The sequence below is a fragment of the Trachurus trachurus genome (assembly GCF_905171665.1).
Source record: "Trachurus trachurus genome assembly, chromosome: 21".
Taxonomy (NCBI): Eukaryota; Metazoa; Chordata; class Actinopteri; order Carangiformes; family Carangidae; genus Trachurus; species Trachurus trachurus.
In genome coordinates, this window is record NC_139899.1 from 12677235 (window position 1) to 12693268 (window position 16034).

The 16034-nt window shown below is 41.7% G+C and overlaps 1 protein-coding gene across 2 annotated transcripts; it reads left to right on the top strand.

Annotated features, from left to right (window-relative positions):
* Positions 1-197: 197 nt before the first annotated feature.
* Positions 198-15119, top strand: heg1 (heart development protein with EGF-like domains 1). 2 transcript variants are annotated; one of them, XM_083997197.1, is made up of 14 exons: positions 198-731; positions 4862-6410; positions 7467-7948; positions 8947-9066; positions 9210-9332; positions 10578-10681; positions 10800-10855; positions 11051-11202; positions 11881-12015; positions 12179-12221; positions 12319-12356; positions 12467-12554; positions 12719-12896; positions 13055-15119. In XM_083997197.1, exons 1-14 carry the CDS (start codon positions 413-415, stop codon positions 13196-13198), a joined length of 3531 nt encoding a protein of 1176 aa, XP_083853323.1. In that variant the 5' UTR covers positions 198-412; the 3' UTR covers positions 13199-15119. The 2 variants fall into 2 exon arrangements, with proteins under 2 accessions (XP_083853323.1, XP_083853324.1); XM_083997198.1 differs by having other exon boundaries at positions 7470-7948.
* Positions 15120-16034: the final 915 nt, after the last annotated feature.

Below are 16034 nucleotides of genomic sequence, written 5' to 3' on the forward strand. Positions count from 1 at the left end.
ATTGTTTAATTGGTCTGTCAGCTCCTGGTCTCCAGAGCCATCAGCTTCTCACGGGGGAATGTTCCCACTTTTTAACGACAACACCTGAAGGCAGCAAAGGAAGCTACTGAGTTGAATAACTGCGCGCGCGCGTGTGTGTGTGCGCGTGTGTTTACGCGCGCGCAGGAGGACGGGGGGGGAGGAGCTGCTGCTCCTCCGCCGTGATAACAGGCTGCTCCCTCTCCTCTGTTATCTTCCGTTCCCCGCCGTCCGAGCAGCGGTTCTCCTCCGGACCTCTACCAGGATTTATTTATTTCTTATCAAACTCCACTAAAAGCTGCAGCGCTACTCCCATGGTGTCCCCGGGAGACCTCCCCGGCATTCACTCGACTTTACGGAAACTATCGGCGACCGTTTTGGGGTCTTGAGAATCATGGAAACGTGGTTTTTGAATCATGCCCTCGGGCTGTCTCTGTCGGTCCTCCTGTTGGGTCTGCCGGGGGGCCTCGGGGCAGGGACCCCCAGTAACACCAGCTCAGACCCCAGCACGGCAGGATTTCATTATTCAACCGCCTCAGATGAACTCAGCAGTGTGGAAAACAATGCAACTGCAACTTCATACTCCAGCGAGAGTTTATCACCATCACAGAGGAACCTCCTGCTCACACACTCTGCTGAGACGCACACTACTGCTGCTGCTGCTGCTGCTGCTGCTGCTGCTGCTTCTCCTTCTCCTTCTGCCGGGAACTTCGGTAAGATCACTGTCACTGAGCCTGCGGGGCAAGTGTAACCTACAGACAATATGGATTTACTGTGTGAGATTGCATTTCCAATTTAAACAATTGGAAATTGGAAATAAGGTACTAGAGCTGCACGCACGTGAACCTGTTGAAAGAGTTGGAACCTGGTAATACACCATAATATAACAGTAGAGCTCATTAATGATCATTTGTTATTCATTTGATATTATGTCTTAACTTTTAGTGTGCGATAAGCATCAGCTCTTAGTTACAGGTTAACAACACATCCTGTTGTGGACTGCACGTCAAAATGAATTCAGATCATGTGCATCCATAGACAGGGTGTCATGAAACAAGTGCATTTGTCTCTTTTAAATACTGTCATGATTTTCTAAATCACTTTGCTTGATACATTGTGGGTAAGAGGAGAAAATGCACATATTATATTATATTATATTATACTGTATTCAGATGGTTTCGTTTCAACCTTCAAACCTGAAAAAGAGAACTCAGGAAGGAGCAGAAAAATTTGTGTCTGACAAATTTTCCAACAAGAAAGGACTTTCAGGTTGATCATGTGTGTTGAGATATAGGGGAAAAAACCTGCCTAAGGAGAGTTTACTTAGATTTTCCCACCATTTCAAACTGATGAAAGACAATACCATTTTAACATGGTGCTCATCAGTTCTTCAGCTTAGAACCATTCACGTAGTTTGATGAAATGAATAATCACTCAGAGACCCACCCATGACTGTAACCCTAAATATCAAATCTCACCTCTCTTTAGTTGTTTCCTGCTCAAACGAGATAACCACTGTTCTCACAGATAGTTGTGATGTTTGTTTAGCAGCTTGTGCAGGTGTTGAAAAAAGTTTGCGGAGCCCCAGCAGTGTTACTACATGTGCAGCACATGGGACAGTAGAGTGAACTCTAATAATCTCTAATATAATAATATAAAAAAAAAAAAATAATAACATAATAAATAACTCATGGCAGTGTAAAAACATGAAGCATCCACAATAAAATAATTAACAATAAAAAGTGACTGTAGTGTTCATCATAGAGTGCTGTTAGGACCCCGGCCCGGGAGGTCTTTTTTACAGGTGGGGGGGCAGTTTCACACACCTGAGCACCTGTGGATAATGATTTTTGCCTGGTTAAATAAAGGTTAAATAATAAAAAAAAGAAAAAGAAACTGTTCCTGCCATGATGCTTTTTTTGATAATGATACCAGTCATAAACATGAAGTTGTGCATGAAGAGAAGCAGACATGTCAGAGACACTCGAGTTAATAGATGCTGCTACACACACACACACACACAAACCTGCAGCTGAACTATTTTAGTGCATTTAGTGCACAGGAACGAGGGAAACCACATCTGAACCTCACACACATTTTCCCCTCACGGCTCCTTGGCTTTAGATTGAAGAGTTTTTAAGGCCCAGCTCCCTGTGCACAATGTCCAATATCAACCATCAAACTGCAGCTGGCAAGCTTTTCACTTGTTTAAAGTCAAAGCCATATTCACAGATACCGCCTCACAGTGGTTTCAGGCAAACGTCTCTCATTATGTCCCAACACCACAGCGGTATGAGTTTTAACCAATTAAAAGAAAGCCTTAGAGGAATAGAAGGATTTAACTGATGTACCTTTTAGGAGAGTTATTGAGATCATGCACTCAGTGACTCTGTCTCGATATTTTAGAACTTTTGAGTTTTTCAAGACAGTTTTATGACTCTTGTTAATGTACCATCACTGTTATTACTATTCACAAGCTACTGTTCAACTAATGGTCAGCATGATACCATTGACTTGCAATAAATACTACAAAAATGGTGTGAAAAAGTTACTAAATATGGAGAATTTAAAATGTCCCCGACTTAGCAACACTAATTCATTAAAGTGATCATGTAAATTACACTTCCTGGTCTTGTTTGGCCTCTCTTTCGTAAAAGCACACCTTACCCTTGAACTACAGTCTAATTATAGAAGTCAAACAGGAGTGTAAATGAGCACTTTTATTCTTTTGGGCAGGTTTCTGGGCATTGGGCTTGACTAGTTTTCTGTCATTTCCTTCAACACCCTGTTTAATTCATACAGTTAACGCACAGTCACTCTGGGAGCTGCCCAACCACAAGTCCACTGAAACAATGTGAGGCCCCAGCGTTCTGCTTAAAGGCATAGATGCTGCTGCAGAGGAGCGATATAGGAAAATGATTCACTTTCCTCACCCTGATATCACAGTGATTCAGCTTTCCTGTCCCCATCCAGCTATTCAGGTCGCAGTCTGGTGAAAGACCAACAAACCGAACAGCGGATCTCAATCCCAGTATAGCATTTGGTAGCCGACTATGATAAAAGTCCTTTAGGAACAAATGACCTATTTGGCCTGTCAACTGTAAAATATCAACCCCATCTATTCACAACACTGCTGCGTCATGCCGTTGCTCATTATTATGCTGAGCATGCTGCATAGACCCAAATCAATATGCAAGCCACAGTGTTTCTCACGTACAACAGATGTGGAGACCCGCAGTGACAACTGTGTTAACAGTTGAGAGCAGAGCGATAAACAGCACAGAATCTGGGAGTGTCCTTCAACTTGTTGCCAACACCACGTTCCAGTCTGAGTTTTTTGCTGCCCGGACTGGATCCAGAGAGAGAAAATGAAATAATGAGAGAGACACATGCAGAGGAAGTGAGAGAGAAAAATCTTTGTCTGGTGGCCCAGTTCTCCCCATAGACTCCCCAGTGGATGTGCTGTTATGCACTTGAACTCTTCCCTCTATTGGGTTTTTTTGGACGGTGGCCGCTGGTCGCTGTGTGTTGGCCGTCAGGATGCTGTCCAGTGCCGACGCTCGTCCACAGAGTGGTGTTGTTGTTCTAGTCCTCTCCTGCTGGACACTGGCCAGTTAGCAGGCTGTCAGACAGGGAAAAAAAACCTTTAGGTTGGAAAAAGAATATAATAACTCACACAAGCAGACTTGACTTGACAGACCAGACTGTTGTACTTACTTAATCTTAATGTCAGCTATGTATTTGACTTCAAATGAAATGCTTGTAGTGAGGAATCTGCCGATACTGTAACTGTCATCAAACTAATAATTCTTTATTCTGCAGCTCCCTCAGCTCCAAAGAGTTTCAGCTCATTGTTTTGGTTTTTACAGCCACACCTTTGCTACTGCTGCTACACAGTCCAACATGTAGCAACAAAAAAGTCTGATATTTTACTAAAGATTTGGTGGAGACCAATACAGAGACATAAAAAAAAAGTGTGAATGCTGGACCTAAATTGGCTAATGCTACATATTCTGGAAGTGTATACAGGCAACAATCCTCAAAGACATTTAACATAATCAATTACAACAGTTATTTAATATCAGTGTTGCCTTTACAATATGTTCCTCTCCTCCTAAGTGAGCAAAAAAGAACCAATGCAGTTCAACATAATGTGTTAAAAATAATTAAACCCAAGGCTAAAGATTTAGGTTAATGAGCAACGACAAAGACAAAGTACCCCTAACATTTTTAAAGCAACAGTCTTCTGTCGTCATTAGTTAACTTAATATGACAACGATTTTGAGCCAGACTAAAAAAAAACTCTACAAACAATGAACGTGAATACACGCCTAGATCCATGGTGACAGTTTTCTGCCAGTGCCTTGTGCTCACTCAGCTTTAGGAAGGAAATGGGCTGATTCCCAGCGGAGGCCGTCACCACCATATTTAGGACTTCAAGCCTTTGTTAGAGTAGACCGGCGGCCCGGCTGCCAGTTGTTCTCCACCCAAAATTATTGCCCCTGCTGCAAGCTGCTGCACTTCTTCCAGCATCTTCACAGTTTTCTGCAGGCTGAACAACAGGCCGCTCAGTCTGGTGTCAGCCCCCTCTGGTGGCCACAGCATGGTGGAGCTGAAGTACAATTAATGTTGTACAGTTTTGTGATTTGGAACAAGCATGCCTTTAAGCAGCATGATTCATTCAACCATCAAACCATCACCACCATTTGAGAATCTGAGGCCAAATATACCAATATACAGTCTTTAAATGATGGTGTGTCAACAAATTGTCTCATTTCTGGCCTCACAGTTGTTCGAGCTTTTAGTAACTAATCATATTATTTGTTATCTTCTTTTTCCACAGACACTGAGCAGACACAAACCTCCACACAAACGAGCAGTGGATCACTAGAGACCAGCAGTCTGTCAACTGAGCCGCTCATCTCCACACTTGTTGTAGCCACCACTGAGGCCAGTACCAGTACCACTACCAGTACCAGCAGTAGTACTGATAGCAGTACTAGTGCCGGTATTGGCAGCAGCAGCAGTAGCAGTAGCGGCAGTACTAATAGTAGTATTACAAGAAGTAGTACTAATGCCAGTACAAGCAGCAGCAGCAGCAGCAGCAGCAGCAGTAGTAGTAGTAGTAGTAGCAGCAGGAGTAGTAGTAGTACCGATAGTAGAACTAGTGCCAGTACTAGCAGCAGCAGCAGTAGCGGCAGTAGTAATAGTAGTAGTAGTAGTAGTTCTGATAGCAGTACTAGTGCCAGTAATGGCGGCAGCAGCAGCAGCAGTACTAATAGTAATAGTACCAGAAGCAGTACTAATGCCAGTACAAGCAGCAGCAGCAGCAGTAGTAGTAGTACTGATAGCAGTACTAGTGCCAGTACTGGCAGCAGCAGCAGCAGTATCGGCAGTAGTACCAGTGCCAGTACTAGTAGCAGTACTAGTAGCAGTACCAGTAGCAGCAGCAGGAAGTGGGAGGGGTCTGGCAGCACAGATCAGGCGCCAGACATGTCCCAGTCCGTCTCCTGGGAGACCAGGTCGTGGACGTTGACGGAGGACGGCCGGATGCCCCAGGACAGCCCAGACACCACTCTGTGGCAGGGAGACACCACAGCCTTGGCGTCGCAGACAGACGTTCACACCGACAGCACCTACACCTCCACCACCATCAGCCGAGCGGGGGAGAGGACCCTGCTGTCCGTCACCTCCTCCTCCTCCTCCTCCTCCTCCTCCTCCTCCTCCTCCTCCTCCAGCAACAGCACCTCCTCCGCCTTCACAGAGGAGTCCAACTCCCACCAGCCTCCCTCTACCCGGGGCGTCCCCGCTAGCGCTCCAGGGACCGAGGACTACACCCACACCGCTCCATCCACAAGGACCGACAGCAGGGAGACGACAGACCAGCACATGACCCACTCCTTTAAAGGGATGTTTCCAGAGACTGGGAGTCCAGGGGAAAAGTCCAGAGAAACCCAGAGTTCAACCGGACCACCGAACGGCACCCAGCATCAACATACCTCAGAGTCCGAGGAGACGTCCGACTCCACGCCGCCTCTCAGAGTGACGGAACTCAGCACCGACCGATCCGAAGCGACGGTTTCTTCAACGCCTCCTGTCACTTCGGCCGCAGGAGGTCCTACCGACGTCTCAGGCACAGATGTGGAGACGGATTCTAGTGTGGGAACCTCCACCGAGGCCTCCTCTGCAGGCCACAGCTCCAGCACTCAGAACCAGAAGGGCACAGAGGGATTGTCGACCCAGACCGGAGGACAGAGCACAGGGTTCGGTCTGACTGCAGCGCCCCCTACGGTCAGCAGCAATACATCTGAAATGGACGAGCCTCTGACGGACACTCCTTTGCTGGTTACTGAGCTGTTCCTCACCACCACCCCTGTTCCTGCAACAGACAGGTATGTTGGATTTTTTTTTTGCACATACATATCATTTAAAACAGCATGGACAATCATCATGAGCAAAGAGGTATGAAACCCAAAAGGGCTTACATAAAAACATCACCCACATATTCAAAAGGTTAAAAACAAGAACATAGGAAATAATTAAACAATGATGAAAAATAAGTAGAAAACTAAGTGATTAAACAGTAAATATAAAGAAGGAAAATACATACTACATGAATGAATAATACAAAACAATAATAATGAATGAGATGATGAGAAAAAGATTATTATTTAAACTCTGCATTTGATTAATTATTAAATTGATGGTTCAGTGTAAGATTGAGAGATGGATTTGTCGATACCGTAGAAAATGTCCTTTTGACAAAGAAGCTCAGCTCTATGAAAGCTTTAAGAAATGCACGTCTATAAGCTTCCATCAGTGCTATCAGTGAGCTGGGTGATCAATAAAGTTGTCATATCAGTCCTGAGATGAACTGATCAGTGTTGTAGAGATGAAGACTAGGGGTGTGCCAAAAATCGATTCACATAAGAATCGCAATTCTCATTTAATACAATTCAGAATCGATATAAAATAAAAATGAAACAAATCTGCTGGCTGTCGGCCTCCATTTCCTTAGAATTTAAAAGGCAGCATGTTTAACTGCACTATTCTTTTTAATAAAGAGGCACTTTTAATTTTGTTACTTAAGCAATATGTGATATTGCCTTTATGCAACAGTTTCAACAATTCCATCTAAGCATGGATAAATGTTTAAAACTCAATAAATGTGAAAAAGACCCTTCAGTCATTCTGTCTTGCCAAGCAGACTGGAGTAGATCATGAGGACCCTTTGCACACCGATAGACTGAAGCAGAAATCATTATGAATCAAATTGTTTTGAATCGAAAATCGATTTTGAATCGAATCGTAGCCCCAAAAATCAGAATCGAATCGAATCAAATCGAATCGTGAGATAGTCAAAGAGTCCCACCCCTTAATTAATGAAGACCCTTCTTACATACTCCTCTCAGTTCTTCAAAGGCTTGACTGATTTACTTCCTCTTCAGCAGATCACAGATGACAGAGGAAGACACTTTCAAATCCTCCACCTCCACCACCACAACAACCCCTCCTCCTCCACCTGTAACCTCAGCCCCTCGCTTCAGCAGCACCACCAGCAGCTTCACTTCAGAGTTACACACCGAGCCCACCGTCCCCTACACTGCACCTCCCACCACCACGGCCTCCACTCCGGCCCTGCAGACGTCCGCGGCGCGCCCGACCCACCGTGCAGCATCAGACCGAACCCAGGGGTCCTCGACTCATATCGCAACCCCCACAAAGGTCACCACCATGCAGATAGAAACAACAGGCACTCTGGGGGCGGACAGCCATGACGTCACCACCACCTACACCCCCAGCACCCCGACCAGGAGTACAGAGATTCTCCACACGACTGGGAAACAGACAGAAAGGGGAACTACAGAGCTGGTGGTGACAACATCACCCACTGACATCCAGCCCACTATGGCTCCGACACCGCTACCACGTGAGTTTTCACTTTTGTTTCAATGCACATTAAACTTTCCGACGTGTGAATTTCAAAACAAGAATGTGTCTCGTACCTTCCTTTATCTGTTAGAGGTAAATGTAGTTTAATATGTTCATGTGCTGTGACTTTATAGAATTTATTTTACTGACAGAGACCGACAGTACAAGACAGAGGGTGTTTACTAGAGCAAAACTAAAGAGTTGTCATTTCTATACACATCCAAAATCATAAAAAAAAAATTCTCCACAATTTTTATTGAGAATTTTTCCTTTACACAGATGTAACAACTCAATTAATAATAATAATAATAATAATAATAATAATAATAATAATAATAATAATAATAATAATAATAATAATAATAATAATATTTCATTTTCTTTTACTCAATCAAGTTTTTTGTTTTGTCGCTGTTCAGTCAAAACCATACAACATTTTAATGATGTGTGTGAAATTTTGTCATAACTGCAATGTGTTTTGACTAATGGCTAAAAAGTGTTTTCTGAGCTCACTTTGACTTTGACCACTGACAACCAAAGTTTAATCAGTTCATCCTGAAGTCCAAGTTAATTGTTGTGCTAAAGTTGAAGGAATTTCCTTGAGGAGTTTTGGAGATAGGGCGTTCACAAGACCTAAATTATGTTGAATTATGTTTTAAACCATGAGGTCGCCATGGCCTTGACCTTTAAATTTAACCAGTTGGGTTCAGATGAACATTTGACCTTGACCTTTGACCTCCAAATGTAATCAGTCCTTTTAGTTCTGTATTTGTAGAAATTCCTTCAAGGTTTTACTGCGATATCGTGCTCACGAGAACGGGGACATACCAGAAATCAATATGACAGAAATTAAAACACTAAAATTTGATCAGATTTGCATATTGACCTAATGAAACTTTACATCAGGAGATTGAGAAGATATGATGAATGCTAGTGAGAAACCACTTACCTTTATTCAAGGTTTTATGGTAAAATGCATGCTCTGTCCTGTCTCAGCTCCAGGAAACCCCTGTGTGTCCAACCCTTGTATGAACGGTGGGATGTGTAACAGCTCTGAGGGGCCTGAGTACGACTGTCACTGTCAGCAGGCATGGACAGGGCCCAACTGCAACCAGGGTGAGATTGTGTTTGATAACAGCACTGTCAACATGCTCCTCAGCCTCAAGTCTTTCAATGGATGAAAGCATCAACATTTCCAAAAAAAATACATCTTATTTAATTGAGGGATTTTGTAATAACTTTATTTACTGTGTGTCCAGATCTGGATGAGTGTGAGAGGGACCCCTGCCCACAAGGCTCCAGGTGCGTCAACACCCATGGCTCCTTCAGCTGTGAATGTCCACTGGGCTTCGACCTTGAGGACGGACGCACCTGCACAAGAGGTTAGATTCCTGTACATGTATACAGTATATATGCAGTGCCGTGAAAACGTATTTGTCCCCTTCCTGATTTCTTACTTTTTTGCATATGTGTCACACTTAAATGCTCTCACTGTGGTTTGCTGGAGTCCCAAAGCTTTAGAAATGGCTTTGTAACACTTTCCAGACTGATAGATGTCAGTGATTTTGTTTTTTCATCTTTTCTTGAATTTCTTGAGATCACAGCGTGATGTGTTGTTTTTTGAGGTCTCTCAGCCTACTTCACTTTGTCAGACAGCTGCTATTGAAGTGGTTTCTTGTTTGGCCAGGTCTGGCAGTGTTCACGCCTGGGTGTGGATGCTGAATTGAACTCAGCTTTCCAAAGAATTTGGTTTATCACAGTTAGTTCATGATTTAACAATCATTATTACTTTTTCCACACAGGGCCAGCTAGGTTTGGACAGCTTTTTTCTCCTTAATAAACAAAATCATCATTTAAAAACTGCATTTTATATTTACTTTGTGTAATTATAAAATTTGTTTGATGATCTTAAACATTAAAGCAGTACTAAAGAACTTTCAGTTTTGGTTGAGTTTGGCGGCGCCTGTGGACCAAAGCGGTAGTGTTTTGCCTGAAGGAAGACTCCATTTCCCATGAACACTAGCGTGAAATATCCTGCATTAAAATTAACAAAAGACATCAAAACTAAGTTTCTGTTTCCAGTGGATCATTTCAAAGTGAAAACACAAACATAATCCATTGCTAAAGTGCTGTTTTGCCTGTTCCCTCCTTGTTGTGACTCGCAAAAGTGAAAGTGAAGGAAGACTCCATTTCCCATGAACACTAGCGTGAGAGCAGGGTTCCTACCATGCTCCTCAAAGCTGCTTAGTGCCAGAGAAAGAGATACAGACCCCCTCAGGCCATGACAGAGGTGTCATTCAACTTGTTGTAAGTCGATGTATCATCACAAAAGTTATGAAAATATTTTATGAAGGTTGAAAAGTTCCTTAGTGTTGGTTTAAAGTGTGACAAATATGCAAAAAAAAGTAAGTAATCAGGAAGGGGGCACACACTTTTTCACGGCACTGTATATGTATATAGGGATATGTGTTAATTCTCTTTCGTCTTTGTGAAGTCTTTGTCCTTTAAGGTTTTACTGAGATATCGTGCTCACGAGAATTAAAACTAATTCTCAACTAATAACTAACAACTAATTCTCTAGTTGAGTTTTCCCATTGGCCTCATTTTGATTTTTTTTTCCTCCACAGCAAAGACGTTTCTGGGAACGTTCAGTGTGAAAAGGCCGCCGAATGACTCTGTTATCTTCAAGAGTGCCATCATGCATGAGATCCAGAGAGAGATCATTCAGCTGGTGAGTGTGTGAGGCCCACATCACACCGTCTACTCTGCCCACGTCTGAGGAAATATTTCGTGAGCTTACAGTATACACATAATATCTGATCCACACTCTCTTCCTGTCTTCTCTGCAGCTCAACGCCTCCTTGTCTGTCTATCAAGGTTACAGCCACTCTACTCTGAGTAAGAAGTACGTTCTTGCAATCACTAAACTATTCCAGTTTCTGTACTCTCCCACGATTTAGTTGAGGCATTTTCAAAATCACAAAAGCAAAACATGGTTATATGAAAAAAATATGGATCGGGATGGTGATATGTTTAAGATTAAGTTTTGCAACATGGATCTACTGACAGCGTACTGACACTCTGAACTCCTCCCCCACAGAGAGGAGAACGGGTTTCATATCTTAGCCATCAGCATGTTTTCTATCTCCACCGATGTGACGAGTGCAGAAGTCAACAACAGCATCCAGATGTTCCTCAGGAACTGCAGCTCCCACTGCCGAATGGCCCTGCGCTATCAGCTCACTTATCACGGTAAATACATTTGCCTTAGCTGCAAAGTAATCAACATACTGGTGCTCATTTCTTTTTCTACATGTTTACAGCCACTTGAAGGCAGGTTTTAGATACATGATACATTTGTCAAAGTATTATAAAAATCATTACGAATGAAACATTAAAAATATTACACTGCTTAAGCTGCAAAACTTCAAAACGCTTCAAAGGACAACTGCAACACCATGAAATACTACAATAAGCAATATTCAGAATCAGAAATAGTTTTTTAATCCCCCATTCGAAATGATATAGCAGTACTCGAATTACTCGAATATAAAAATACTAATAACCCCCATACAGTATTGAAGGAAACAAGACCCCTTCAATAATAAACAATATAGTTAATATTTACATGTTTACAGTAGATTGATTGATTGTGCTTTTTGTGATTAGATCTAATGTTGAATTAACTAATGTTTAGTATTTCCATTTTTTCTAAGCACTTAATTTATTTATAGCCTTTTTCAGGTTACAGAACAATGAACATATGTACTCGTACTATATTACTATGCATACTCGTAGCAATATGTGGATGCACTCATATACTCATATGCACATACGATTTCCTTGTCACTTGTCAGTGTTGTTCACTTGTCAGTGTTAGGCTCAGTTTCCCTTCATTGTGCTTAACTGTGTCCACACACTGTGTTCCAGTGGAGAGTCTGTGTGTGGCTCAGAAGACTCAGTGTGATACGGAGCGCTCCACCTGCACAGACACCAACGGCACAGCTTACTGCCAGTGTCTTCAAGGATACTACAAACACAATCCTGATGATTTGTCCTGCCTAGGTAAGCTCTGTCTTTGCTTCTGCTGAGACACTTAGGTATCAAACAATCCAACTGCAGAAATAATTCAAAGGGAACAATATAATAAAACAGATGTATTTGACGGAATAAATAACGAAAAAAAAGCGCCTAAAGTTTTCTAACTACTTTCTTTCTATTGTTTCAGAATGTGGGGATGGCTACAAGCTGGAAAATGGCACCTGTGTCCCGTAAGTTCATCATCATTCTGTTGTTGTTTTTTTAATCAGTTACCACTGAAAGACTTGAGTTCCCAGTCTCATTGCAGGTTCTTTTTCTTCTTTTCAGGTGCATGTTTGGATTTGGTGGATTCAACTGTGGAAATTGTAAGTGACTGGAAAAATCATAATCAGTCATTATTAAGGAGTATTAATTATCTTTCATGTTCTTCAGATGTGTTTTCTAAATCAAATTCTTATATGTTTTGATGTTGTAGTTTACAAGCTGATTGCAGTGGTGGTGTCACCTGCAGGGGGCGCCCTGCTCCTCATCCTCATCATTGCTCTCATCGTCACCTGCTGCAAGTAAGACAGCTGATACTCTGAGTGTAAACAGTATTACTAACAGCCATTTAAGTGCTATCACACTATAAAACAATAATTTTCTAATAATGCGTGGTTTAATGAAGTACGTTTTTTTGGTTAACCGTGGCAAAATGTTAACTTTGTTTAAATTCTTGCTCTCTCAGGAAAGATAAGAATGACATCAACAAGATAATCTTCAAAAGTGGAGACCTGCAGATGTCCCCTTATGCAGACTTCCCCAAAAACAACCGCATATCCATGGAGTGGGGCAGAGAGACCATAGAGATGCAAGAGAACGGCAGCACCAAGAACCTGCTGCAGATGACTGATATTTACTACTCTGTAAGGAGACATACAGTAGAATGCACCTCTCATATAACTGTCACGCCCAAGTCTGGGTTTAGTTTTTGTGTGGTTAAACACAACTGATAAATCACTACATGATAAAATGTATTCATTTAACATGAATTATTTTTCTCTTTCTCTGCCTTCTCCCTCAGCCTGCTTTGCGTAACTCCGACCTGGAGAGAAACGGCCTGTACCCGTTCACAGGTCTGCCGGGCTCTCGTCACTCGTGCATCTACCCTGCCCAGTGGAATCCCTCTTTCACAAGTGATGATTCACGAAGAAGAGACTACTTCTAACTGCCCACCTCGAACACATACAGAGTATGTTGGCGTGCACACCATAATCCGAGTGAAGGTCCATATCCTGGTTCAGGTGATATTCTGAACAAGGTGTTTATATGCACAGCAGCTGCAGGAATATTCCTGTTTACAAGTTCAATCAGCATATTCTGAAAAAGCATAGCAATACCACTAGAAGTGGTTGAAGCAACGCAACATCCGACATTATGACGCAGACGCATTTGTTGTCCCTACTGCAGTGTATCTGCCCATTCAATCACTTGATAATATAAATTTTTCGAAAACATTAAGCATAGCTAATGTTTCTCCCTAAAAAATGACACCTCTTCTTTGAGAATGACATGTTTCTATTAGTTTGCACCCACTAGTAAACCAGAGCATGCTTCATCAAGATGTTGGCATCTGCCAAAAAATGCTGTGAAAGTTCCAGAAGGAACATTTAGTACAATTGAGGTGTATACATGTCTCAGTAATGCGACAAAAATTGGAATACACCACAGTACGCTTATTGCTTACTCCAAATCTGACCTTATTCCAACAACAAAGTGTGAAGTGATCAGAAACTGCTATTTCCATGGCAATGTCTTATTCAAAGACTGATCTTGTTCTGCTCCAGAGTATTGCTGTGCATGTAAATGTAGTCACACATACACGCACATATACAAACTTTCCATCTTATGCTGACAATTGGGATGTGTCATGATGGTCACAGTGTTAATGCTGATGGCCCATTTGACCGTCTGCATTCAGGGCTTCACATTAATGCACATGTAAATGTTAGTGTGTTCCTGTGTGCGTGTGTCTGTGTGGGCTGGCACATTTCGGAAGTACGCATTTTTGCAAGTAAAATGTGTTTCTTTTGTGGCTGTTTCAGTACTTTTGCATGATATACTCAATTTACAACAACAACTCGCATGTACTTTACATTGCCAGTGTGGTGTTGCGTGTTTCTCTCTCCTTCCAGGCAGCCGCTGATTCTCATTAGCTCCACTGTTGCTGATTAACAACCATTTGCAGGCACTTGAACCTTATGCTTAAGGTTGATCATTCATTATAGTAAACAGCATGCCTGATGCATTGCAGATTAGCTTGAAAAACAAACTGCAGTGCATTAAGGGACAACGATAGATGAGAGCAGAAAAGATCCAGTTCACCCTCGGTATTTGCAGACATGAAATGATATACCAGCTGCCTTGAATGTGGAGAAACATTTAAATACAAAGAAAACAACAGTAATGTAAACTGCATGTGAGGTGTGACTATGCAAAAACCTTGATACTGTATGGTCCGTGAAGTGCTGGAACCTGGATATGTGCGTGCCACTGCTGTGATTTGGAAATTTGACCATAACAAACCACTGAAGGTTGCACAAAGGTCAATTTTAAACCGGCAGAAACAGAGGGACAACTTTGTAATCTCACACCAATGTTTATTTATTCCCTGTATGTCTAAATCTTTGACATGTAGCATCATGAATATCTCACTCATACACACTGACAGACTTTAGAGGGATAAACCTGTGGCTTTAAGTGGGTATGTGCGTGAGCCTGCGTGTGTGTGTGTGTGTGTGTGTGTGTGTGTGTGTGTGTGTGTGTGTGTGTGTGTGTGTGTGTGTGTGTGTGTGTGTGTGTGTGTGTGTGTGTGTGTGTGTGTGTGTGTGTGTGTGTGTGTGTGTGTGTGTGTGTGTGTGTGTGTAAGCGAGAGAGTGAGTGAGCAGGTGTGTGTATGTTGAGTACTGGTGTTTGTGAGGTGTGAGGAATAATTATCTACACCAGATTGATGTTTGAATGTAAAGATGTACCATAATTAGCTATTTCTGACACGGAGTATTATTTTTATGAGTATTTTCTATGTGTTTATATGAACTGTTGATTCTGGCGTTTTAGTCAGATGTGCTTATTTAAATAAAAAAAATATTGCACAGCTTTTTGTTGTGGACCCTTTTTTTCTTCTTCTTTTTACATTTTTTTTAATCTGTTGTCAACACTGTATTGTTAGACTGTGAAATATCCAATCAATACTGTGTAGAAAAAGTGTTACAGTACATGTTGCAGAAATTGCATTTCCCATGATAATGTTTTTTTGGTAAAGTAGTTTTTACAATTTACGATTAACACAAATTTATAGACACAACAGAGGGATTATTATTTTAATGTACATTCTTGACCAACAACACAGTAGTTTCACAAAGAGCATGAATAAATCCCCAAGGAGACTTTACTCTGTTGTCATAGAGATAATTCAGTCTTATAAAATGATGGTATGTGAAGTTATCATTTAAGATATCCTATTTGTTAGGATTTACTGAAGAAGCTTATTTGTTGCTCTTGAGTCAAGATACAATTGTGTCAAACTGTATTTTGAAATGACATGAAGCTGGACTGAATTTATGAACATGGTAGGACAGATTCATCTTCAGTAGGTATTGTTCACATTTTATTTTAACGTATCTTTTTACTATTAAATCCAAAATAACAGCCAATACATACTGTAGAGCTTGACATTATGGTACTGGAGGATGTGTTGAATAATTCTTAGGTTGCTATTACCTCACGACTCTAGTTGTTACAGTGTGGTTTTAAGAGGATTTGCTTAAAATATTAATTCATCCAGTCTTTTGTGTCTCTTCTGCAGCGCTCAGGTGTTTTCTGGCTGTTTACCAAATACAAGAAATGAAGAGAAGGCATGTGTGCAAAAACAAAACATGTTCTCTGAGCAAGTTTCCTCCTTTGTGGATGAAGTTTTTTTACATGAACTGTAGACCACTGAAGTTGGTTTCCTGTAGGCTGATGTATAACCATTGCATAAGTAACACTTGGCTCACCACTGCATT